This window comes from Notothenia rossii (assembly GCF_949606895.1).
Source record: "Notothenia rossii genome assembly, chromosome: 5".
NCBI lineage: Eukaryota > Metazoa > Chordata > Actinopteri > Perciformes > Nototheniidae > Notothenia > Notothenia rossii.
Window position 1 is genome coordinate 55,469,724 of NC_136903.1, and position 25,772 is coordinate 55,495,495.

Below are 25,772 nucleotides of genomic sequence, written 5' to 3' on the forward strand. Positions count from 1 at the left end.
GCCCTGAGGTCATATGCAACTCGCAAATATCTTTCTCTCTCTCTCTCTCTCTTCTCTCTTCTCTCTCCTCTCTCCTCTCCCTTCTCTCTTCTCTCTCTCTCTCTCCTCTCTTTTCTCTCCTCTTTTCTCTCTTTTCTCTTCTCCCTTCTCTCTCTTCTCCAGTGGCGGCGCCAGAGTATTTTTGTTGGGTAATCTATGGTAGGGCTAACCCATACAGTGGTGGGGCTCAAGTCAGTATTTGTAATGTAACTAGAAAATGCATTTCCTGCAGAAAATGCGTGCGAAGGCTTTAAACTGTGAACATTTATGGCTGAATTTAGCTGAAAATGCAGAAAAAGCTGAATATGTTATTAGCTGAATGGTAGCTGCTTGTAGCTACAAAAATGTAGAAAAAGCTTAATATTTAAAAGAAAAGGTTTAAAAAAGGTATAAACAACATGTATAGCCTCATTGTCCTGACATAGCTGAATAAGTTAAGAGTTGAATAGTTTGTACAGCTGAAAGTAGGCTGATTCGGAGTTAAATATCAGATGTACGTAGTAGTATAAGTTCAAGTAGCATTACATCTATAGGGCTTTTATTTTGAAGGGGTGTTTGGTTTTGGAGAGTGTGAGGTGTAGAAAAACTAAATGAGATGCCTGACATCAATCAATGGGAGGTTCATCCATAAAAACAATGGTTAGGTGGGCAAAGGCCTTTGGCCTGTGTGTGTGTGTGTGTGTGTGTGTGTGTGTGTGTGTGTGTGTGTGTGTGTGTGTGTGTGTGTGTGTGTGTGTGTGTGTGTGTGTGTGTGTGTGTGTGTGTGTGTGTGTGTGTGTGTTTATCTGTCTGTCTGTCTGTCTGCCTGCCTGTGTGTGTGTGTTTGTGTATGTGAGAGAGAGAGAGTGTGTGTGTGTGTGTGTGTGTGTGTGTGTGTGTGTGTGTGTGTGTGTGTGTGTGTGTGTGTGTGTGTGTGTGTGTGTGTGTGTGTGTGTGTGTGTGTGTGTGTGTGTGTGTGTGTGTGTGTGTGTGTGTGTGTGTGTGTGTGTGTGTGTGTGTGTGTGTGTGTGTGTGTGTGTGTGTGTGTGTGTTTATCTGTCTGTCTGTCTGTCTGCCTGCCTGTGTGTGTGTGTTTGTGTATGTGTGTGAGAGAGAGAGAGAGAGAGAGAGAGAGTGTGTGTGTGTGTGTGTGTGTGTGTGTGTGTGTGTGTGTGTGTGTGTGTGTGTGTGTGTGTGTGTGTGTGTGTGTGTGTGTGTGTGTGTGTGTGTGTGTGTGTGTGTGTGTGTGTGTGTGCGTGCGGGGGAGAGTGTGTGTGTGTGTGTGTGTGTGTGTGTGTGTGTGTGTGTGTGTGTGTGTGTGTGTGTGTGTGTGTGTGTGTGTGTGTGTGTGTGTGTGTGTGTGTGTGTGTGTGTGTGTGTGTGTGTGTGAGAGAGAGAGAGAGTGTGTGTGTGTTCATATTTTGAAAAAGTTAAAAGTTTCCCATCATGTGCTGAAAAGGCTGAATAGTTTGATATTTGAATGGTTCCTGCAGCTGAAATTAGGCTGAAGGAGTTAAATAAAGATATCAAATGTAAGTAGTAGTGATTGAATGTTTACAAACACCTGTGTGTGTAAACCCAGAGATCAAAGGTTTCCATGGTGTCTGCTCCGATTGGATGGTGTGACTCACGTGTGTGTGTGTGTGTGTGGCTCCAATCTGCCCAGCAACACCATAACAACCAACTGCAGCACTGAGTCCCATAAGAATGCATTGAGGAGTATATCTGACAATTTTGCCACCTGTTCAAAAAATATGGCTCATATCAAAAAATTACCAAGCCTTGAGCATCAGGGAACCCCAATTAACTGAAATATGTTTTTTTGGGGGGGTTTTGTGTGGTAAATGTGAAGAGGAGAGCAGTTTGTCTAAAGTGCACTTCACTCTGTTCTGAAGAAAGATCCGGATGTTCTTAACATGGGAATCAATTGGGAGCTAGCTGGACTTTTTGTCTCTTCATGCCCTCAAGAGGCATTTTGCTTAATTTCTTTTCTAAATCTTTTTTTATTTTACAACCTAAGAGAGGTATTCCTAAGTTTTTCATGAAAAAAAATTTCTGAGGAGTGTAGGGTTTGGGAATTATGGCAAGTTTAAAACATTTTTGGGGTAGAATTTTAAGCACTGCTCCACTCTGTTTTGAGATCAAAGCAATTTAGACTTAACAAGCTACTCCATCCACTCTAATTTTAAAATCTGAAAAAGGCCTCTCTAATAAGCTCCAAACTAAATTCAATATCTCAAAAGGTTTAAAAGATATCAAAAATATGAATAGGAATGGAATAGCTGACGGTCTTGTGATCATTTGAAAGTTGGAATGAAGTGTCTAGCTGAAAGTATGTGGAAGGAGTAGCATTTGGCGCAAGGTGTAGGAAAACAGGATTTGAAGGCATCTCCCATTGACTTCAATGCTAAAAAAAATAGTTTAAAAAGCTGAATATTTCAAAAAGTATGAAATATTTTGAAAAAGTTGAAAGTCTCTCATCTATTGATGAAAAGGCTGAATAGTTTAATATTTGACTGGTTTTTGTGGCTGAATATAAGCTGAAGTTATGGAGAGCTAAAGTATTGGCTGATTTGAAGGCTCTTCCCATTGACTTCAATGTTAAAAAAAGAGTTTAAAAAGCTGAATATTTCAAAAAGTATAAGATATTTTGAAAAAGTTGAAGGTTTCAAACAGCATTCACACTAATTACATACACGCTATATCGCACCCCATGACAGTGAAACGCCACGTGTGAGGCTTTTATTAGCTGTTATTAGTCTCCTTTTATCAGCTAAATTACATCGAGAGCAACAAGTGTGAGTTACCCAACTTTTATAATTTTCGAATCTTAAATCTAATCGATAGAAGATAGATAGCGTCACTGCACCACTCTCACCGCCGTTAGAAAGTAGCAAGCAACTGAAGCAAGTGGGCCGAGGGCCGTACAAATTATTGACCTCTGCTTAAAAATACTAAAATCACAGCCCATTCATTTCGCCTTTCTTTCATGCTGTGCAAAGAAACAGCAACCTCTGAATCCAGATATCTCACCATGACTCGTGCATGCATGCACGTGCACGGTTGTGGCATGACCACCAAAACAGAAAGATATGGACACAAGATGTGTGCAAGTTTATTTAGTATCCTATCCATGTGAACATGATTTAAGTGGGGGGGGGGGGGGGATACCGAACCTCCTCTAGGGGGGGTCCATCCTCCCCCGGGAAGATTTAGTTTTTTTAATGTTGAAGTTAAAAGCATCAATCTGGTGCACTTTGAGAGCAACATGAAGAGATCTATGGATACATCTCTCAACACCCATATGAAACAGAACTGTAAGCAGATTTATTTTTTCTTTATGGATATTTTACAAATCACTCCCCTTTCAAACTGTATTCTTGTTTATTAATAACAACTTTTTTTACTGTCATGTAGTATTTTATACCTGTTTACTTTATTCTCTTATTTTTTTATAACTATAATGACCATATAAAGATATGCCTTTACCTCACTGGTTGGAGAAAAAGATTCTTATATTCGTTAGCATAGCTAGCTAACCAGATGCTAATAACAAGAAAGTTATTGACTGTATGATCAGTGTGACAGATGAACAGATCGCTTCTGGGCTTTCAACTAAAGACACAGCCACCGAGCCACGCAAAAACTGCGGCATGTGTACGGCTCCTTATTGGTAAGCCGACTGCAATTTGTGAAGTGTTGGAGCCGTGTTCTGGTGCTCTCCGTCAGAACGTCACCCCTGTCAGACGAGACATATACCACGTGATGACACGTTAGGCTCGTGTTGTGTTCAAGGACCCTGACCTTGGCCAGGAAAAACAGGCACTTGCTTGTTTAATTTTTTTTGCGGTCTAGATTTCTTACATTTTTTTCTTTTTTGCGTGTGTTTATAAATTACCTCGAGGGCCGTACCAAATGGTCTGGCGGGCCGTATACGGCCCGGAGGCCGTAGGTTCCCCACCCCTGCTATAAACGAACTACAAGCCAGTACAGCAGCAGGGTCGCACGACTTCAACGTCACGCCAACTTAAGATAGTTTCAACTGACTGAAACTGCACTTTGAACACTTTAAATATATTAACATTTTAAACTGTATACCCATGTTATCTAGGTCCGTTTTTGTTAATGTATACCACGTTTATCTAGGCCCTTTTTGTTTTGTTTTATGTATACATGTCACACTGTGGGAAACGATATTTCGATATTTCTGGATGTATACCACATGTAGAATTTTTGACAATAAAGCTGAATTTGACTTTCGCGTGCTTGCATATTTTAACAAAGCTTTTCATTTTAGCCACACTGAATTTAACTAGAAGTCATGGCTGTGTCAATTACCAGTCTGATATCGTTTTACAAAGATGACAAGAAGAGTGTAGATAGAGGAGAGAACCACTACAAGTCAGGACACGTAACAGTGCAGCCTAGATGAAGGTGTGCTTACCGGTGTTGTCAGGGCTAGCATGAGGGACAAGGTTTATAGTGTCGGTGAGTAGTGATAGCAAGTGTACCGTTAACCTAGAGTTAATTTATTCACATTAATTCCCATCAACAAATCAATTGTATGTGTCACATGAAATCTTTATTAGGCAAGGCAAGGCAAGTTTATTTATATAGCACTTTTCAACACAAGGCAATTCAAAGTGCTTTACAAAAAATGAAAGACATTAAGAAAATGGCATTTAAAATCAGTCATTAAAAAGAAAAGCTAATAAAATAAACATTAAAAGAAAAAATACATGGATAAAAGTTACAGTGCAGTCTAAGATATGAATTTTTCAATTAAAAGCAGCGACAAGAAGAAAAGTCTTCAGCCTGGATTTAAAAGTAGTAAGAGTTTTAGCGGACCTGCAGGTTTCTGGGAGTTTGTTCCAGATATTTGGAGCATAATAACTGTACACTGCTTTACCATGTTTAGTTCTGACTCTGGGGACAGAAAGCTGACGAGTCCCTGAAGACCTGAGAGATCTGGATGGTTCATCATTTAGCAGGAGGTCAGAAATGCATTTTGGTCCTAAACCATTCAGTGCTTTATAAACAGCAGCAGTATTTTGAAATCTATTCTTTGACACACAGGAAGCCAGTGTAAAGACTTCAGAACAGGAGTGATGTGATCCACTTTCTTAGTGTTGGTAAGGACTCGAGCAGCGGTGTTCTGAATCAGCTGCAACTTTCTAATAGATTTTTTAGTGAGACCTGTGAAGACACCATTGCAGTAGTCCAGTCTACTGAAGATAAAAGCATGGACACGTTTTTCCAAATCCTGCTGTGACATTAGTCTTTTAATCCTAGATATTTTCTTTAGGTGATAGTAAGCTGATTTAGTAACTGTTTTAATGTGACTGTTGAAACCAATAACTAATTTAACCCGTTGACAAGAGAGCCCACCTCCGAAGATCGTGACTGGCTGAGGGACAGACTCGGGGGCAGGTTCTCAGGAATTTCTTGGCTTCTCTCCCCCGAGCCAGAAGAGGAACACTACAGCTTGGAAACACTTACTGTTCCTGAAATTATCAAATCTGTTGGGCATCAGGGACCTGAGGCAATTGTGGCAAGCATGGCATTGTCTGAAGAGCAACAGAGGGCAATTCAGGTGGCTACCACTGGTCAGCGAACCAACCCAAACTGGCATTTGTTCAGGAAAGGAAGGTTGACTGCCAGCAACTTTGGAGCTGTCCTGAGGTCAAAGCGTGTGACTGCTTCCTTTATTGCCAGGGTGCTAGGGCAACAACAGGCCCTTGATGGTGTTTTGTCTGTACAGTGGGGGACTATGAATGAATGTGAGGGCGTCAGGGCATTCACCGCTGCAACCCAGATGCAGGTCCATGAGTCAGATTTGTGGCTCTCCCTATCAGGATTGTTGGGGGCATCTCTAGATGGTCTGGTAGGGTCTTCCGCTGTGCTGGAGGTAAAGTGTCCCTACGGAGCCAGGGAAATGACAATTAGTGAAGCATTGCAAATCAAGGGCTTCTGTGTCAGTAAGGAAGGAGAAACATTCAGCCTGCGTGAGGAACATCCTTACTGGCACCAAGTGCAAGGTCAGCTTCACCTCACTGCAAGGAAGAAGACATTTTAAAAAATGGGGATTGTTTTTAATTTACATTTACTCGCCTTTGCAATGTTGTGGTTGTTAGAGTGTTAGGTTTCCTGTCAGCTCGTCTGTTGGGAAGATATAAAATATTAGTTTCATGGAAGTCACACCTTCACATATACTGTAAGAGCATTAAGACATACAGTACATAGGCTAAAACAAAACATCTAAAGATATAACCTTGCACTTTGATAAGTCTCCTGAACATTTTCACTATTTTGACATTTTTATAGATGAAAATTTAACTAAAGAAATAAATGTTAGATTAATCCATATTGAAAATAGGTGTCAGCTGCTACACTAATTATAATAGTTATATTTCTTAATTAATTAAGATAAGATATTACTGTATTGATCCCAATTTGGGAAATGTTTGTGTTGCAGCAGCATAACAAGACAAACAAAATATAAGTTATTATATATACAAAAGTATGTGAGGGATGGAATATTAAATTGAATATAAATGTAAAATGTACATGTGATTTTACATCCAAGAGAAGCTATGGAGCAGAGAGTTCTCTGCCAGCCAGAGGTGATTTGTTAATAGTTCAATATGTCAAACTGATTTCCCTGACTACAATCTTTAGTTACATGGTGAAACGTTATGCTGCTTTTACTAATTAGACTTATCATATAAGCCACACAGGTTTTAATAGGATGTATTCATTATCTTTACTTATGTTGCGGTCTTTTCAGCAGCACCATCTCTAAAACGCCGATACAGTCACTACCCATTATTTACATTTCCCCGTGACATGGACAAAGATGTAACGTCAGCTTACCTCATGACATGAATCCAGACTCTCCTTTGGAAAACATTGGCCGGGAAACGATAGAAGAAGCACGTTTCATGCGAAGACCTGTGGCTGCAACCCGGAACAAAGCAACAAACCATTGCGTATCTAACTAGTAGCGATAGCTTTAGCTAATGTTAGCTAAGGAAACGAACTGCCGAGTAAAATTGGAAAACACTGGTAATTAATTATTCTATAATTTGTAAAACTACTGTGTTAAAAACGACAATTTCAAAAATACAGATTCTAATGGTCAGATATAGATATACAGATAATAAAGATAGGCAGGTACTTGCTTTCAAGCAGAACACAGGGGAAAACAAACTTAGCGGGAGTGTTTACGTGTTCGGCGTAATGACGTACAACGGCCTCGACAATTTCTGTAGTCCTATTCAGCCAGTCGCTAAAAAACATCTTTTTCAGACACATAAACTTTTCAAAAATCCCCAGTGGGGTCACTGCTGATGTATTTAATGTCGTAGAACAAAACGTGATTTATCTCTTAAATTTGTGTCAACCACAGACCTTATTTCGAGCTATTTTCCAAAACCCTATGGAAAAAATGCATTGCTTTTTGAGGAAGGAACCGGAAGTGCTAAAAATGCTAACTTACTTCCGGATTTTACGACGCGTCACTGTGGTTCTCTATTATTGGCTTCCCCTCATTTTTTCCCCACGCCACGCTACTGCCTGGCGCCGCCACTGCTCTTCTCTCTCTCTCTCTCTTCTCTCTCCTCTCTTCTCTCTCCTCTCACCTCTCTCCTCTCCCTTCTCTCTTCTCTCTCTCTCTCATCTCTTCTCTCTCCTCTTTTTTCTCTTTTCTCTTCTCCCTTCTCTCTCTTCTCTCTCTCCCTCTCTCTCTCAATGTTGGTACGCAAATGCCCCTTTTTTCAAATGACCCGGTACTCTTTTTTTTGGCGGAGGTGCGCATGCGCACCTGCGCACCAGTTATGTGCAGCCCTGGCTATTGTCTCAAAAAACCTTTGCAGTCTCTTTTCCTGATTCTTCCTCATTTCCCCTATCATCTTTCCTTAACCCTTTCACATTTCTCTCAGGCGCTAAGGAATAGTGGTTAGGATACGATAGAAGAAGACATCAATCTTTTTCTCCCTCAGCATATGATATTAGGTCAAGCTAAAATGCAACATGATGTTTTATAAAAAAAAATCTTACATCATCCAGAGAAGAATATGTACCTTAACTTTTATGACAGACTCAGGGCAGAGGTACAGGAGGGTGGTTGGGAGAAGGGGACACATCACAAGCACTCAACATGGCAAAAGCTCAAAGCGCCAAAATAAACTCTCAACATTAATGTCACTTTCCAGAAAAGAAAATCCACAAGACTTGTTTTGAGGAGTCTAACTATTTCCTTCTACGGTATCCCAATGCAGAAAGAAAGCATGCATCCACTCAGCTGAAGAGGACACCATTAGTGTTAAAATCATTCACTCTAGATATGACAAGAGGCACACTGTTGCACGGTGATACTGCAGACATCTCTACAGGTGATATACCAGCAACACCATCTAGATCAGGGGTGGGGAACCTCCGGCCCCCGGGCCATATACGGCTCGCGAGACAATTTGATACGGCCCTCGAGGAAAAGAAAAAAATTAAGAAATCTAGACCGCAAAATAATTAAACAAGCGAGTGCCTGTCTTCCTGGCCAAGGTCAGGGTCCTTGAACACAACACGAGCCTAACGTGTCATCATGTGGTATATGTCTCGTCCGACAGGGGTTTAGAGCTGCCTAGGAGCACTAGAGATGGCAAATCCGGATCCTTTTATGGACTTGGAGTCTTATGAGTCAGTCATTGAAGAGATCCGGATCATACGAGTCATTTGAGTCATATGAGTCAGCATCACCAAGACAGTAGAAATCCTACCGGTGAAACCGAAAAGTTGTTGCATTTCACGAGCATATTAAACTGATGTTATATTAACCTCCACTACACAGTACCTTTTGCGTTAATACAAAATGTTGATCACAAAAAAAAGGGTTATTTGGACTGGGGTACGTTGTAATGTTATTTTACCTGTTATAAAGAGAGTAGCGAGTGACGCAATTGATAGTTTTAATTTGTAAGTCACACCAGGTGTAGGACTCAAAGGACTCGGGTTAATGGAGAGGGGAGACTCGTCACGACCAGCTCATTTCTAGGATCCGGGTTAATGATCCGGATGAATCAGGACTCGCCCATCTCTAGAGAGCACCAGGACGTCGCTCCGGGCCGGGACTTTACAAATGTCAGTACCCATAAGGAGCCGTACACATGCCACAGTTTTTGCACGGCTGTGTCTTTAGTTGAAAGCCCAGTGGCGATACAGTCAATAAATTATTATTATAAGTTATTCACATCTGGTTAGCTTGCTATGCTAACGAATATAAGAAGCTTTTTCTACAACCAGTGAGGTAAAGGCACATCTTTATATGATCATTATAGTGATAAAAAAATAAGAGAATAAAGTAAAAAGGTATAAAATACTATATGACAGTAAAAAAAAGTTGTTATTAATAAACAAGAATACAGTTTGAAAGGGGAGTGATTTGAAAAATATCCATAAAGAAAAGGAAATCTTCTTCCAGTTCTGTTTCATATGGGTGTTGAGAGATGCATCCATAGATCTCCTAATGTTGCTCTCAAAGTGCACCAGATTGATGCTTTTAACTTCAACATTTAAAAATAAATCTTCCTGGGGGAGGTTAGGTCCCCCCCCCCACTTAAATCATGTCCACATGGATAGGAAACGAAATACATTTGCACACATCTTGTGTCCATATCTTTCTGTTTTGGTGGTCATGCCACAACCGTGCACGTGCATGCATGCGCGAGTCATGGTAAAATATCTGGACTAAGAGGTTGCTTTTTCTTTGCACACCATGAAAGAAAGGCCAATGAATGGGCTGTGATTTTAGTATTTTTAAGCAGAGGTCAATAATTTGTACGGCCCTCGGAGGATGTTGAAAAAATTGAAATGGCCCTTGAGAGGAAAAAGGTTCCCCACCCCTGATCTAGATGGATGAATAGAGTGAGAAAAAAAATATATTTTTGGACATTGTGTGGAAAACAGCTATCCCCAAGCAAAATCTTCCCATCTTCCTCAACACGTGAGAGTCAACTCACTTCAATTCTTCATTCTCTTTCCTTATCTTTCTCCTCTCAGTCTCTCTATCTCAGCAAGGATGATTTCTCTGCGGCTACGAGTTCATGTGACTGAGGTGTGAGTCATGGGTTGATTGCTGCAAGAGTCATTTGATTGGTTAAATAGACCAGACAGCACATACCTCAGGATGTGTTTATGATCAGGGGAGTCAAAGGTTTATGGTATATTTATTACTACTGTCTAGATTTAAAATCTTGTGAATTGATCAAAAACAATCCAAATGCCATCCACCAAAGCCAAAGAATGATGCAAGTCACGTGTGTTACAACGAGGATTGTACGAGAGGAAAGTGTGTGAACTAAAACATTATTTGAGGGTTTCATTTTGTACACATTCCTGAATTATATGGCTCTTATGCAAAATCATCAGCACTGAAGTAAAAAGGGAATAAACATTGTATTAACATCTTCATGCAGACCCTTAATATCTGCACTAAAGCCCTCTAGGTTAACTAGAGAACTACTTTCCCATCAAGGTTCACTGTTTTCGTAATAAGCTAGACACAGCTTAATTCTTTTTTTTATCTCAGTGGACATAAGGTAGAAACTAACATACGCAGGTAAAACAGCCTTTTTTGCCAAACAATTCTGCTGGCTATTTACATCAGAACCCCAAGAGTTTGTTTATGTTAAAAACTCTAGCTACAAATACAGAAGGGGGTATCCAGCTTTTGTAGCCGATAAACCTGCACAAATTAGACCAAAAAAAAAGTGCTACCAAAAGCCCTTGCAAAGGGTTAAAATGCACCCCTAAATGCGCATCTTATCAATAGAACCTAAATGTTTGTGTAATATTAGCACATATTTCATGAAAGTAAAATAAATACATTTAGAGATAAATGTAGCACTTTGTATGCAAATGAGCACAAAGATCGGTGCTAATCGCCAAATGCATTTAAAGTGAAATTATTATAACTTGCAGAGAGTTGGTGTTAAATGAAACCCATTTATGATGAGTAGTCCACTCACACATTTATTTTGGAATGCAATGAAAGTTTTGTCATGAAAAATACATTTAAATGGTTTATCTATGTGGTATTTTGATAATAAATAAGGCAAAAAATGGGCAAATTGAACTCAGATGTAAAATGTTATGGATATGTTCATGCTGTAATACCATTAATGCAATTATTTTTGTGATTTAGATTCATAGACTGGGCAGTTAGTTGTTGCAAGTGATGCACAAATCATGGTGCTTTTAGCGGCCCCAATCGATTCTTGCCCATCAGAGTGGAGATAATAGAGATAAAACTATAAAATACTCTCCAGTGTCACAATGACCTATTTAAAGTGTCATCATACTTTTCATTTATAGTGGATGGAGCACCACAAGCTCTAGCATGGGTGTATCTGGTGTAGTTTTTAGACATTTTGATTATTTGAATACTCTAAAGGGAACATTTATAGCAAAGATGCTAGAACATATTGGTTGTTCTTGGGGCTGTATCTGTGTTTTAAGTCTTGTAGGCCACATCAGCCTATCTGTCTGTCAGTAAGTGTGTTGGCCAGATAAATTGTCTGAATGGGGAGCAGCTATTTTTAAGTCTGTTCTGCTTTCATTAATATATCTCTGCTGGGAGACAATCTAATGAGTCCTGGCTCGCTTGCTACATCACAACTTTTATGCGTCACATCAGACACTTTTTGTGCTACATCACACTGGTTGCTCTACATCACGGTGAACTACATCCGCCAAAAACGCAGTGGGCGTTTTACTTTTTCAGTGCACAGAAAACATATTGGGAGAAATGCTCATGGTCATATTTAAACACAATTTGCAATAGCTGCATCCACGTACCTTCATGTATCCACACGTTCATGCATATGCACACACAAACACACATTTATACATTCCACCTCATAACCACATGAAACATTTTAGCAAAATTGCGATCACCTTTTCACAACAGAATTACAATTCTGTAAATAATTTATTCCTCAAAGATATGTGCCCTTTATAGGACACCATGAGCCTTAACTGACATGGCATGGATCAGAGTTTTGGCTCTGGTGAAAGAAAGGGGTGAAATCAGGTTGAAAGAGTGGACCAACTTGGAAATTCCTGTGACACATTGAGCTTCCGGATGTTTATATGGCTAAAAGATACCAACCAACCGGACACAAATAATCAAAAACAGCTGGTCAAAGTGGGGAAAAGTTGACCAGCTTAGCTTTCCAAGCAAAAACTGCCTGTCGCACGTCTGTCTTATTTCACCTGTAATCATTTGAGTTTCTGCGCCACTTATCCTTTATTGTATAACATTGAATAAATGACACAATGTAATGTCTATTCACAATGTTTTTCGACCACATTCTTTATATGATGGTTTATGTTTGCATATATTGATATTTTTTGGTATAGTTGCTTTATATAAAGCTATATTATTTCACATTATACAAGTTAACCATTACCATATTCAGAAAACTACTGTGGATATATTGTTTTTGTATTTGTCGGAGGATGTTTCTTGATGATTACTATTTTAGAGTGATTACAAACTCAGATTTTTGCAGTTTGATGTTGTGACTTTTTTCTCATTCAAAACTTATGTTTGTGTAAGGTAGCAGCCTTGACAGGCCACTAGGTGTTGCTGTTGCGCAGCAAATTGTTGTTTTTTGTCCATTGTGGGACACCGTATTTCTCCTGTTGTTCTGGGTGCGGCAACCATCTTTGCGCTAATGTTTGTATTCACTCCACGAAAGATGAGCAGTGTTAATGGTGGCAAATCATTTTACACATTATTACCAAGCGGCAAACTCTTGGGAACAGCCAGGACGCCAATACGGAAGTGCCACACACTGCAGTTCATACATGAGCCGCTCGGGACTGACTGCAGAAAGGAGCAATTTCCATAGACCCCCATGGTAAAATGCCCAACTTTACAGCAGAAAAAAACATGTTTCTACCCATGGATGCAATAAATATTATTATCGATATAGTTAGATTCCACCTTCATGATTATGAATATGTGAGTGAATTGTTTTCTAACACGACCCTTTTATTTATATTAGGTCTTTTAGCTTTAGTTTTAGCATAAATTAGGGCGTGGTCACTTTGATGGACATGTACATGCATCACTGTCAGCTAACAGCAACTTGTCCAATCTGCTAGGCTAAAACCATAGAGGCTACAACGTTAGTTAGTCATAGTACTGTAATTGACCCTTTAGCTTTAGCCGTGTTCGTGGTGATTGTGCCTTTTAGGGAATATTGTTACTAATACCAGGCAATTAAAATGTGCTGTTCGCTTGAATGTACTAACAGAATTTCCAAGAAGTCTAAAATGATAATATTATACATGTTAATCCCGTTCGCACGTGTTTGTGTGCTTGGTAGCTTAGCTTGTTACTTATTAGCCAGCTATGGACGTAACCCTTTATACATAAATATACATTTTAGTTTATGATTCAGCCTTGGGTAAGACTTTTATAGTCTATGGCTATGACGCCCATAATGCTAAACGGGAGCAAATGTTAATGGGGGATCCAATTATCCCAATGGTGGCCGCTGGAGCTAACGGAGCCGCAGGGGGCTAGCTCCAGCCGGCGTCCCGGAGCTAGCCCACTGCGGCTCCGTTAGGTCCGGGCGATGGAGTCCGTCGTTATAACTGGAGATCAAGGAATGCAGCGAAACGCAGACTTGGTTCGCCTGCTGTAGTATTAGCTAAATTAATTATGTTGAACAAGGTTATTAAGCTGAACATCGCCACAATTGTTCTGCTATGTATCGGTACTTATTTTCTTAACGTGTGAATGACAAGCATTAAAAATAACAAAATATAGCTAATTCTCTTGCAGATTGTCTCATTTGATTATGAATGTAATGTTTATATAGGGGAACTACTCTGTTAGCACATAACTTGGTATGCATGTATTTCATGTTAGCTTAGCTTCTTAGCCTGAGCTAGCTCTGTTTACTTCCAGTTCGGAGGCAGCAGGTCCCGCCTCGGCTCCGCTTCTTTGCCCTTATTTGGAGCAGGCGGGATTAGACTCTGACGTCGCTGTCAAGCGTTAGTGGCCGACTCCGCCTACTAAGGGCTTCTCGGCAACTCTGCAGAATCCTATGGGTGACGTCACGGACACTACGTCCATTTATATATACAGTCTATGATTATTACGTTAAAGACTTCCAAACATTCCATTTCTTTAATTGATGGGTTAGTTTAAATGTTTATTTACCCGTTTGTGTATGCTTGGGAGTGAGATGTTTATGTTTTGTCTGTTCATTTGGCTGTTGTATTGGTTAGCCTGTAGCTAATTGGCTGATGTTTGTATTCACTCCACGAAAGGTTTGTCAGAAGAGCTGCCATTGGGATGAATAAATCACTACTCAGCGTCCCCACTGCAATCCAATCTACTGTGTCCTGTTTTCCTCCCCTCTGCATAACATCCCATCACCAGTAATAAACCCAACACAGAGTCCCAGGGTGTTCAGAGGGGCTACGGGACATTTGGGTTACATTTGCATTTGAGTATAATTTCAGGAGAAACATTGAGACGGAAAAAAAGATTGTATGAAGCAAGAAAGTAGAGCAGGTGCACTGTATTGGGAATGCAATGTGAACAGGTTATCCACAACCATCTTCAATGAGAAGATATTAAAGTTGGCCTGGGGCTGCAATGTTATTCGTCTTTTGTTCCATGATTGCAGACCTTTCATTGTATCCGATTTTTAGCTTGTACCACTTCTGACTGAGAGAAAATATCTGCTTTCTAAAAGAATAGAAAGTGCTGCACATTTTTTTTTTGACTAACAGACTAGTATCACAGCAAATACTGGATTCTGAATGCAGCTTACAATACAGCAGGAGAAAGAGATGCAAATATGCAGACAGGGAGGAAAAAGAGAAAACATTGGGTGTAATTGTATGTGGAATCTGGGCAGAAATGTTGTAAATAAGGAAAACTGTCAATCTTTTAAATTGCTATCTTTTATGTGGATTGCAAGTTGAGATTGTCTGTCCCTCGGCTACACACAAAGCATGTTGATTGTATCGAGCTGAAGTGAGATAATATCCCATCAGCGCCGTGAAAGGGTCACCGCCAAGCAAAGAGGCTGATGTGTCTCGAGCCATTATCCACTTTCTATTAGTTGTGTAACTCTACTCTGCCTCAGTCACCAGAGACAAGAGGTGACAGCCGGTTACACACACACACAAACACCAGCAACTGCACTGGCATGGTCATTCCTAGGTGGCGCCACTGCTTTCACAAATATGCAAACCGAACACATCCTGAGTGGGCCAAAGATAAACACTTCAGAGGCACCTTAAGAATCACCCCAGCATTAAAAAATAAATAGATTTCCTTTTGGGGACTTGATTATGGCCCCGTCCACACGGAGACGAAACCGATTTCTAACCGAAGTCGGTTTCAAAAAAGTCTTCCGTCCACAAGGAATCGACTCAAGAAATGTGTCCGTCCAAATGAAACCGCTCGAAACAGCTGGAGACGCTGTAGTACATACTCCGGGCATAGTGATACAGCATTTCCACTATCTCTTCTGCTACGCACAAAATTCTTTATTCTTTTGCACCTCTTCTTCTCCCACATTCCACATCGCAGAAACTCCGTTCGAACAACAAAACGTTCAGCTCGGTCGGGAATCGATGGCTATTACTTATCTCATTCATAATTTTCTTAATTCCAGAGATACATCCCATAATTCATCCAATTTTTAACATGGAAGTCAATGGAGAAACTCTTCAGACTTGAACAATCTTCATGCAACTTCAACTGCTAACTGCTCCTTCATACTTTCACTCAGAAACCTCATTCCAACTTTAAAATATTACACATCTTTCTGACGTTATTCGTGTAACAAAACTTTTAAATCACAGACATCATTTTTCATGAGAAACGTAGGAAAACATTTCGTGGCTTGAAAAATAAAAAAAGATTGCGAAATGCCTCTTGAGGGCATGAAGTGAACAACTTTCAACCCCATTGTAAATTCAGCCTCATCTTTCCCCACCACAGCAGCTGCACACCTTTAGCTAATCTGCTAAAAAGGCCATATTATTAAAAGTACACAAAAAGTACACTTCAGATGCTCAAGTTCCTTGCCTGAGACCAGGGCTGGCCCATCGCGCTGGCGTTATAAATGTTCGCCTAGGGCGCCAGATCTGTGGAGGCGCTGCGCTGACAGCTCTGGGAGGGAAAAAAAATGTTTTGACCTTTGGTGGTAATCCTAATTTTCGGCCTTGATGTAACAAAATTCATAATTAAGTAAATGTAACACCCTTTTCATCCCGGTTACACTTTTAATTTGCCCTGTACGATGGGCGCTGTAGGCTAAGTGATGAAAATGGGGGATGTTGGCTTATCTGGCACCCGCAGCTCACAGCCAAAGTGCGAGTGAGCGTGGGAGCGAGCGAGGGAGAAAGGGAGGGTGCATCGGTAACAGCGATGTTGTTATTAGCATCTGGTGCTAGCTGCTCTAACGGATATTAGAAGAAGATGTTTCTACAATGATGTGGAGGGAGAGTCCTCTCCAGTCAGACTGAGAAGCTGAAAACTACAGCTCAGTGAGGTAAAGGACTCTGAGTGTTTGATAGTTCACTTTAGTCGAAGTTATCTCAGTGGGTCTCAAACGTTTTGATCGCAATTTATGTAAACACATATTTGCAAGGCACTCCTTTATAATTATTGGGATAAAACAGGTTTGAAATCATTCCAATGTATACTATAGGACAGTAAACCAGACATATCGTTTTAAACTGGAGAGATACAAAAATATGCATAAATAAAATAGTAAAATAAGATATGAATGAACAACAAAAATAAAATACGTTACATGTATTTGTTATTGGCTATGGTAGGTTATTGGTTATGTTCAGGGCTGCACATAACTGGTGCGCAGGTGCGCAAGCACACCTCCGCCAAAAAAAAGAGCACCGGTCATTTGAAAAAAGGCGCATTTGCGTACCAACATTGAGAGAGAGAGAGGGAGAGAGAGAAGGGAGAAGAGAAAAGAGAGAAGAGAGGAGAGAGAAGAGAGGAGAGAGAAGAGAGAGAGAAATATATTTGCGAGTTGCATAGGTTGCATATGAACCTATGATGTGAACTCAGGGCCGGCCCGTAGCACTGGCGTAATAGATGTTCGCCCAGGGCGCCAGATCTGGGGAAGCGCTGCGCTGGCAGCTCTGGGAGGGAAAAAAACATTTTTGACCGTTGGTGCTCATCCTAATTTTCGGCCTTGATATAACATCATTCATAATCAAAGTGGACCTATCATGCTATATTTAAATGATATATTGTATGGCCATACCTATACAGATGTAGCACTGAATTTCGGACTCCAGCTTACAGCTTCCTGCTTACGGCCTGCCAAAGACCAGTATAGAGGAATGTTAAGCCCTCCCACTATTTTCCAAGAGGGCGTTGCCAGATTTTCAATTTCAGGTTTTAACCAGGAGATGGCGCTTCATTCACAAATACAGAAAGACAAGTTTCATGGACTTTCAGTTGTGTTTTGAAGAGCATTTGAACACCTCAATATTTTAGATCAACTAAAGTATATCTAATCTTGTAATTCAATAATATATAGTCTTTATATATTAAATAATCATAATTATAATGTAAATGTTTACATTACACTTCTTTATTTGTTATGCTCATACTTTAACCTTTACAATCGTTTGCTTTAATATGCAGTATATTTTTGTGTTTGCTTCCTCCTGCTCCCTTTCGGACGCATACTGTATGATTTATTATTATTATTAATATGAAGATATTATTAAGATAAGATAAGATGTTACTTTATTGATTGAACATTTTAGTTTAGAATGTGCTGTCCCACGGTAATTCAGAAGGCTCACAGGTCAGATTCCGACCATTATTTAAAACAATAGGTGCTTTCACACCGTCTACAGTTTGATTTATATAGAGGGAGCTCTGTCAGTTTTCGAATTACCCATTTGCTTTCGGGGAGCCCTATTTTTCAGAGTACATCCTGCTACTAAATATGTCACACGCACGCTCTGTTGACTGGCGCAGCAGCGCGGATGCGATCAATTGCTATAAAAACACTCTTCTACTAATACAGACGGTGTCACTATGCCGGCGGATGTGGCCGTTGTTGAAGCCTCTTCAGGCTCCGCATCGGCAGGCCTCTCCCTCGGTGTGGAGCTGTCAAACTCGACCCTAACGCCGCTTACAGCCGGCCAACTAAAAGTTGTTTTCCGTTCACGTTGTCATTTTTAGACTCCTTCGCTTCTTTGCTTGTGAATACAAAAGCTGTGACGCTTGGCTGTTTTCGTTTCGCCATATTTTTTATTACACAGCCAGAGTTAAAAAAATATCAATATGAACATTTCAAATACCGTGCCGGCATCACCGCCATAACCATAGCAACGTAAGTAAGAATGCAGCGCCGCCACGTACAGAGGGCAACACCCAGACATATTCACAAATATAAAACAAATATTCAGAAACTGTAATGAACAATAACTATTATTTATTTCAAGAACTGTTATTTACAGAAACTCAACATTTCTAATCTGTGTGACACAAATATGCACGATTGTTTTGGGCTCCCCCTATTTATCTCAAAGTCAGCCATCAAGGGAGCTCCCCACCTCTTCGGGGGAGCCAAGCTCCCCCTAGCTCCCCCCCATTTCGAACAGTGTCTGTGGCTGAATGGCCAGCGATTAGGTGCGGCGCATTTATCATAGGTGATCAGAGCTAACTGCCTGCCGTCAGATTTCATTTAAAAAACAGATCCGATTTTAAGACTATTTCTGCGCTCATAAAGAATGATAAGAATAAGAATAATGCGTATTGAACTGGTTTCATTGATTAGTGAGTTTATTTAACACTAGAACCGCCAATCGGGTCAATTTGTGTGATGTGTGTTGTGTGTGTGCAATGTAACTTTTTTTCAATAAAATATTAAAGTCTCCCAGTCCGTGACTTTTCCTGAAAGTGTGTTATGTAGCACCCTATTTTGTTAAAAATTGCATTCTAATAGCGGGATTTGACGGGTTTAGGTAGGCCTATACAAAAACCTCTGGCGGTTCTAGTGTTAAGGTAATTAGGTACAGTAGAAGCCCTTTTTTATCAGTAACGAATTTAGCGGTTGAACATAAAAGTCAACTAACTGAGGGTCACTTGCAATGAAAGTGTTGTGTCTAACTGTAAGCTTGTCACTCAGAGTAACCTACCGTTAATTTAGCTGCTGGAGAAGAAAAATCAAGGGGGGAGGGGGGGAGAGAGCTGTGGTTGATGGGCCATTAGTTGTGTAAATACACAGCTGAGAGCTGCCGTTTCATTCAGACTGTTTAAAAAACTGTAACAACGGACTATTTTTCTTAGCGGATGCATGTCAATTTAAATCAATACAACCATTTTTTAAATCAATACATACAACTATTTTTTAAATCAATAAAAACATTTTCTAAATCCATAAAAGCATTTCAATTAATATTGGGAGTCATGTCGTTACTTTGTTGAGAATGTGGCCGTGTAATAAGCGGAATAATTTGCAGCGACTTGTTCCTTATGGGGAAAATAACACCCGTCATGTGTGTGTAGAGGTGTGTGTGGTTAAAACACTTTCATGAAGTGAAGGAATTTCCTTCTATAAAACAGCTGTGGGCAGCAGTGAGTGTCACGGACATGAATTCATAGATCAAGGCAGACTGGTGCACACACTCTCCTGTCCTGCAAGGCGACACGCCCGTTCTAAGCCGTGTCCCTCACTCCTCACATCCCAAGCATCCCCACAAGTGTATTATGTTGTTACATCGTTTCAGATGTTATGTTTCAGTTGTGCTCTGTCTATGTTCAGTGATGCAAACTTGTCACCTTTCGGCGAAATTCACCGTTTTGAATCCAAAATAAGTCTTTTGTGTGATTCATGTAGATCTGCAATACAAATATTTTTGGGGTATGGGGGGGGCTGGGACCCGGAGTAATCTGCGGCCGTGAGCTGTTATGTGCCATCATGACACGCATGGTGTTCTTTTTTTATATATTATATTATATATATTATATTATTATTTTATATACCTACGGGTGCGTTCGTTAATATTAACTGTGCGTCCGGAGTCACTGTGGCACAGACTGGACCGCTGGTGAACAGCTGTTAGAACGGGCTGTTCAGGTGTTCAGAGCAGAGCTCCCTGTCGGAGCGGCAGAGCGTGATGTGAACTGAAAAGTTTTTCTGTGGCAATATTATTTAAGGAATCGTTGAGCTAGCTAGCTAGCATACATTGTCACTATCTGCTAACGTTAGCTTTAGCCTTCTATTTCTAATAGTTTTTTTCATAGGCTATAAACAGAGGTGGTATAAGTATATATATATTGTACTTGAGTAAAAGTAGAAGTACTCAGATCTTGTACTTGAGCAAAAGTAGAAGTACTCAGGTCTTGTACTTGAGTAAAAGTAGAAGTACTCAGATCTTGTACTTGAGTAAAAGTAGAAGCACACAGATCTTGTACTAGAGTAAAAGTAGAAGTACTCAAATCTTGTACTTGAGTAAAAGTAGAAGCACACAGATCTTGTACTAGAGTAAAAGTAGAAGTACTCGAATCTTGTACTTGAGTAAAAGTAGAAGCACTCAGGTCTTGTACTTGAGTAAAAGTAGAAGCACACAGATATGTTTACGAGAGTAAAAGTAGAAGTAATCAGGACTTGTACTTGAGTAAAAGTAGAAGTACTCAGATCTTGTACTTGAGTAAAAGTAATAGTCCCAGAGTGTAGGAATACTCTGTTACAGTAAAAGTCCTGCATTCAAAATGTTCCTCAAGTAAAAGTAGAAAAGTATTATCATCAAAATATCGTGAAAGTAGCGACAGTAAAAGTAGTGTGCAGATTGGTCCATTTCAGAATAATAGATATGATATGTTTTATAATGATTGATCATGAAAGTTTTCTCAAAGCTGGTAAAGGTGCAGCTAGTTTGAATGACTATATACGTATATGTATACTGCAGGGTAGCTTGTGGATTTACTCCAGGTGGAACTAAAGTCTGATTTAACACTTGATTATATTTCACTTAATTAATCCAGATCTGTGAAGTAACTAAAGGTATTAAATACATGTAGTGGAGTCAAAGTACACCATGTACCTCTGAACTGTAGTGGAGTAGAAGAACAAAGTAGCAAAACATTGAAATACTTAAATAAAGTAAAAGTATCTCAAAATTGTGCGCAAGTATAGTACTTGTTGAGTTTATGAACTTAGTTACTTTACAACATGTGGCTATAAAGATAAAAAGACTTAAGCCTTGCACAGAGGCATGAAAATACATTTTCAAAATGCTCAACAGTGCTGCCAAAATTATAAACTGACTGCTCCACAATTTAAAATAAATGCTTTTATATATTTCTATTAGATGTGACTCTTTGGCGTTTCTGTTATTATTAACACTGCTGCTTTAGTTGTTCTGACTGCTAAAATCCTCTGTCATTCCGTGGGGTGGGGGAGCCGGGGGCTCGGATCCTTGTCACCTTTTTCATACCTGATGAGTTTGCATCCCTGTATGTTAAAAAGCCTCAGTCACCTTAATTCATGTAATAAAAACATCTCAGGTCAGTAACACTCAAAGCTAAATGTGCAATACCATGTTCAGCTATGTTACTATTTATAATGTTATTGTTGTTACATCAGAAGATGTACATATTGAAATGATTTCTTAACTTACAGTAGGCTATTTTTTACAATGTGTGTTGGAAGGATTTATTAAATTACAATGAATATTGTCATTGTTGAAGGCTTTTAGAGAAGGGTGAACTATAAGCCTGAATTACATAACATTTTATACCTAAAAACATAAAAGCCACAATAAATAAATCACAATTATTGTAGTTAATTTTACCTCCCATATTGCTTTCAACCCACCAGCTTTTATGGTGTTGTTACGTCACTAACTGTAAGCTTGTCACATACAGTCTATGGTCACTCAGAGTAACCTACTGTTAATTTAGCTGCTGGAGAACAAAGATCAGGGGGGGGAGGGGGGGAGAGAGCTGTGGTTGATGGGCCATTAGTTGTGTAAATACACAGCTGAGAGCTGCCGTTTCATTCAGATTGTTTAAAAAACGGTAACAACGGCCTATTTTTCTTAGCGGATGCATGTGAATTTAAATCAATACATACAACTATTTTTTAAATCAATAAAAACATTTTCTAAATCCATAAAAGCATTTCAATTAATATTGGGAGTCATGTCGTTACTTTGTTGAGAATGTGGCCATGTAATAAGCGGGATAATTTGCAGCGACTTGTTCCTTATGGGGAAAATAACACCCTTCATCCAGATGAGGATCCCTCCGCTACACTTTGGGATCCTGATCGACCGACGAAGCTCCATTAAAATATACATATTTTTGGGGAATTACTGAGTTTAGGCACGTTTTAATTTAATTTAACGTTTTAATGAAGTTGAATACAGTATATTCATATGTGTCAGTGATTTCATGTCAATTCGGCGAACATAAACATAAATGATCGTGGTGAAGATGATGATTAAATTAGGATTACAAATCGAGAGCCTGGCTGCATTTCCTCCTGTTCGTTTTTTTCGAATAACAAAATTATTTTGTTAAATAACAACATGGTGATGTTTGGTAAATGATTACATGTCTCTTATTTAGCCCAGTAGTATGATATCCGTGACATATGGATCTTAACAAAGTTCAGCTGTACATCCAGCATACTGTATCTCACTTTATTTCACATGAGCTCCATTGTGGAACCCCACTGCACCCCCTGGTGGATCAATGATCCATTGCAGCTGGCTTCATTATAATTACATTTATCTATCACGGGGCGGTTTCAAGTCAAGCTGGAGGTTTTCCCTTGAGCGAGGGCAGATCACGTACCAATCACGGCCCTCGCGTTTCAAACTGTCTGAAATAAATCGCTACATCTGTATAAGGTATATTTATACGTTTTTGTTTTCAAAATCAAAACAGATCATACATTTTAGCCATGTCTCATTTCGCTCTATGTGCTGTTTGCTGCCTACGGGCTGATACTGTTAGCTGCAGCTGACCACGCCCCCCTGCAGGAGAGAGGGGCGTGACACGGCCCTGGCACGAGTGTCATGTTACCATGCTTGCTGTGATTACGAGTGGAGAATAAACATGTTATCTCAGAACAATGCATGTTTTCAAGCATATTACAAATTTGATCCAGAATCTGACCCTGAAGAAGCGGAGGTTTCGGTGGAGGTGCAAACATCTTGGTTGCAGCAGGACGTTTCTGAATGGTTAGTTGACAAGCTGTTGTCCCTATTTATTTTACGTGAACTCTGTTTGTTACGATGTTTGCTACTTATTCCGTTTCCGTTCATATTTTTGGATAATTAGCAAGAATGCAATGTGTACAGTTTGTAACATAGAGTTTGTTATGCAAAAACAGCGGTACATATATATTTTTACATAGGGAGACATTCATCTTCTCAGCATACTACACTGAACAAAAATATAAATGCAACACTTTTGTTTTTGCTCCCATTTTTCATGAGATGAACTCAAAGATCTAAAACATTTTCTATATACACAAAATAACCATTTCTCTCAAATATTGTTCGAAAATCTGTGATAGTGAGCACTTCTCCTTTGCCGAGATAATCCATCCCACCTCACAGGTGTGGCATATCAAGATGCTGATTAGACAGCATGATTATTGCACAGGTGTGCCTTAGGCTTGCCACAATAAAGGCCACTCTGAAACGTGCAGTTTTGCTTTATTACCACTATTTTCAATTTGTGGGGATAAAGGACGCGAAAAATCTTACGGTAAAATGTAAACTGTGTGCAGGACAGAAAGCATTGTCCACATCGAATAACAGCAATGCCAATCTCCTGAAGCACCTAACTAATGTACATGGGGCTATAAAACTAGTCGCCAAAGACCCCACCGTCTCAACCACTGGCAGTGACCCAGATGGAGCAACACCATCTAAACGGCCAAAAAACGATTTTTTTAAATCACCACATGTCACCCAGTCAACTAAACAGATTGATTGCCAGGTATGTTGTTGAGGACATGCTGCCCATCGCAGCGGTCAAGTCTGTTGCCTTCAGAGAACTAGTCAGCAAAAAACAACACAAAAACTTGTATTTTTATTGTTATTATTTTTTAAGTAAAGTAAAGTAACTTGTTACTAGTTACTTTTATAATTTAGTAACTAATAAAGTAACTAGTTACTTTGGGGGAGCAGTAACTATAACTATTACTAGTTACTTTTTTAAAGTAACTTGCCCAACACTGCTAATCAGCATCTTGATATGCCACACCTGTGAGGTGGGATGGATTATCTCGGCAAAGGAGAAGTGCTCACTATCACAGATTTTTTTCAGATTTGTGAACAATATTTAAGAGAAATGGTTATTTTGTGTATATAGAAAATGTTTTAGATCTTTGAGTTCATCTCATGAAAAATGGGAGCAAAAACAAAAGTGTTGCATTTATATTTTTGTTCAGTGTATATACAATGGCCTCATTGCGTTTATTAATAATATACAGTCCTTCTCTTCCAACATCGTGCAACAACTGTTACCGTTGGAAAGTTCAATAACTTAGGGTCATACAAAGTATAAATCCAGATGCTTAAACACCTCAGTTGTCAGCAATGTGTGTATTTTCATGTGTTTTTAAAAGCTCAGTTATTGACTTCTTTCTACAGGTGTACATGTGCAAATTGCGCTGTCATGCCGTCTGAACCAGAGAATGTGTGCTGCATGGAGATACCACATGTAACATTTTTGATAGCTTCACTAAGTTCTTTGTTTAGAGAATACATTTTTCACATGTCATTCAATATATTTATCACACTAGGTGTCAAGACGGATGCAGGAACTTGAGAACTCTGTGCCTTGTATGGTGGACCATCCTGGTTTGGAGCCTGTGTGCCTAAATGTGTTCTCCCTGCAGAATGCTTTCAATATATAAAGAGCTGAACATGGGAGACTACAGATGAGGCAAATACAGCAGTGAGTGGTTTGTTTGTTTTGACTGAAATTGTAAAACGTCTGCTAATATTGTTGATGAAAATAAATACTGATGTATATGGTTTTATGCAATCTTTCATTTCATTCTGTCATTGTACATGGCGTTACTATTATATGATATACTACACAGCAATGGCATAACAAACCCATGTGTACGACAAAAAAAGTCCACACACAACCTTATGCTTTTGAAAGCAGCATATACTTTACCCATCCAAACATGAATAATCATGACACAATTGATATAAATATTCTTTGCAATTATTTCAGGCATCACAGGTATCTAGCCTACAGAAGCTTTGTGAGCTGGACCTGGGGCTTCCTTGGACGCAAGATCAGAGTAGTCATTCCGTCCTGCGTTGTCCTCAGGATTCACAGGGAGTTTCCTGATCCGCAAAACATCTATTTTGGGTTCAGACAGTCAAATTGAACCGTGTAGCATAACCGGCGATGACCTCCTCCCTGTCAGGTCGCTCATACTGGGAACACAGGTCCTCTGGGATGGGTATCTTCAGAAGCTCCTGTGTGAATGGTGCAGGGTCCACAAAGACTTGGTCGAAGATGAGGTCCATCAAGTTGGCCACGTAGCCTGTGCAATGTTAAAAAAGCAAAAAAATATTTGGTTTAGATTTGTATATGCATGTAAAACACTGAAAGTTGTTTCTATTTTTTTTATTTTATAATTTGTTGTGGAATACATACTTCATTTTAAAAATGTGAATATTACTGGCCCTTCAAT

General features: G+C 39.6%; 1 protein-coding gene across 2 annotated transcripts in view; it reads left to right on the forward strand.

Moving 5' to 3' along the window:
• The window catches only part of rims4 (regulating synaptic membrane exocytosis 4), a 127,403-nt gene that overhangs the window by 21,219 nt on the left and 80,412 nt on the right, over window positions 1-25,772 (forward strand). The window contains exon 1 of one of the 2 annotated variants that reach the window (XM_079683319.1): window positions 24,488-25,015. The exons of the other annotated variant lie outside the window; for it this stretch is intronic. Within the exon in view, the coding sequence (XP_079539445.1) occupies window position 25,015 (1 nt within the window). The 5' untranslated portion in view covers window positions 24,488-25,014. Of the gene's footprint in view, window positions 1-24,487; window positions 25,016-25,772 lie in introns of those variants that run through there. 2 annotated transcript variants of the gene reach the window in all.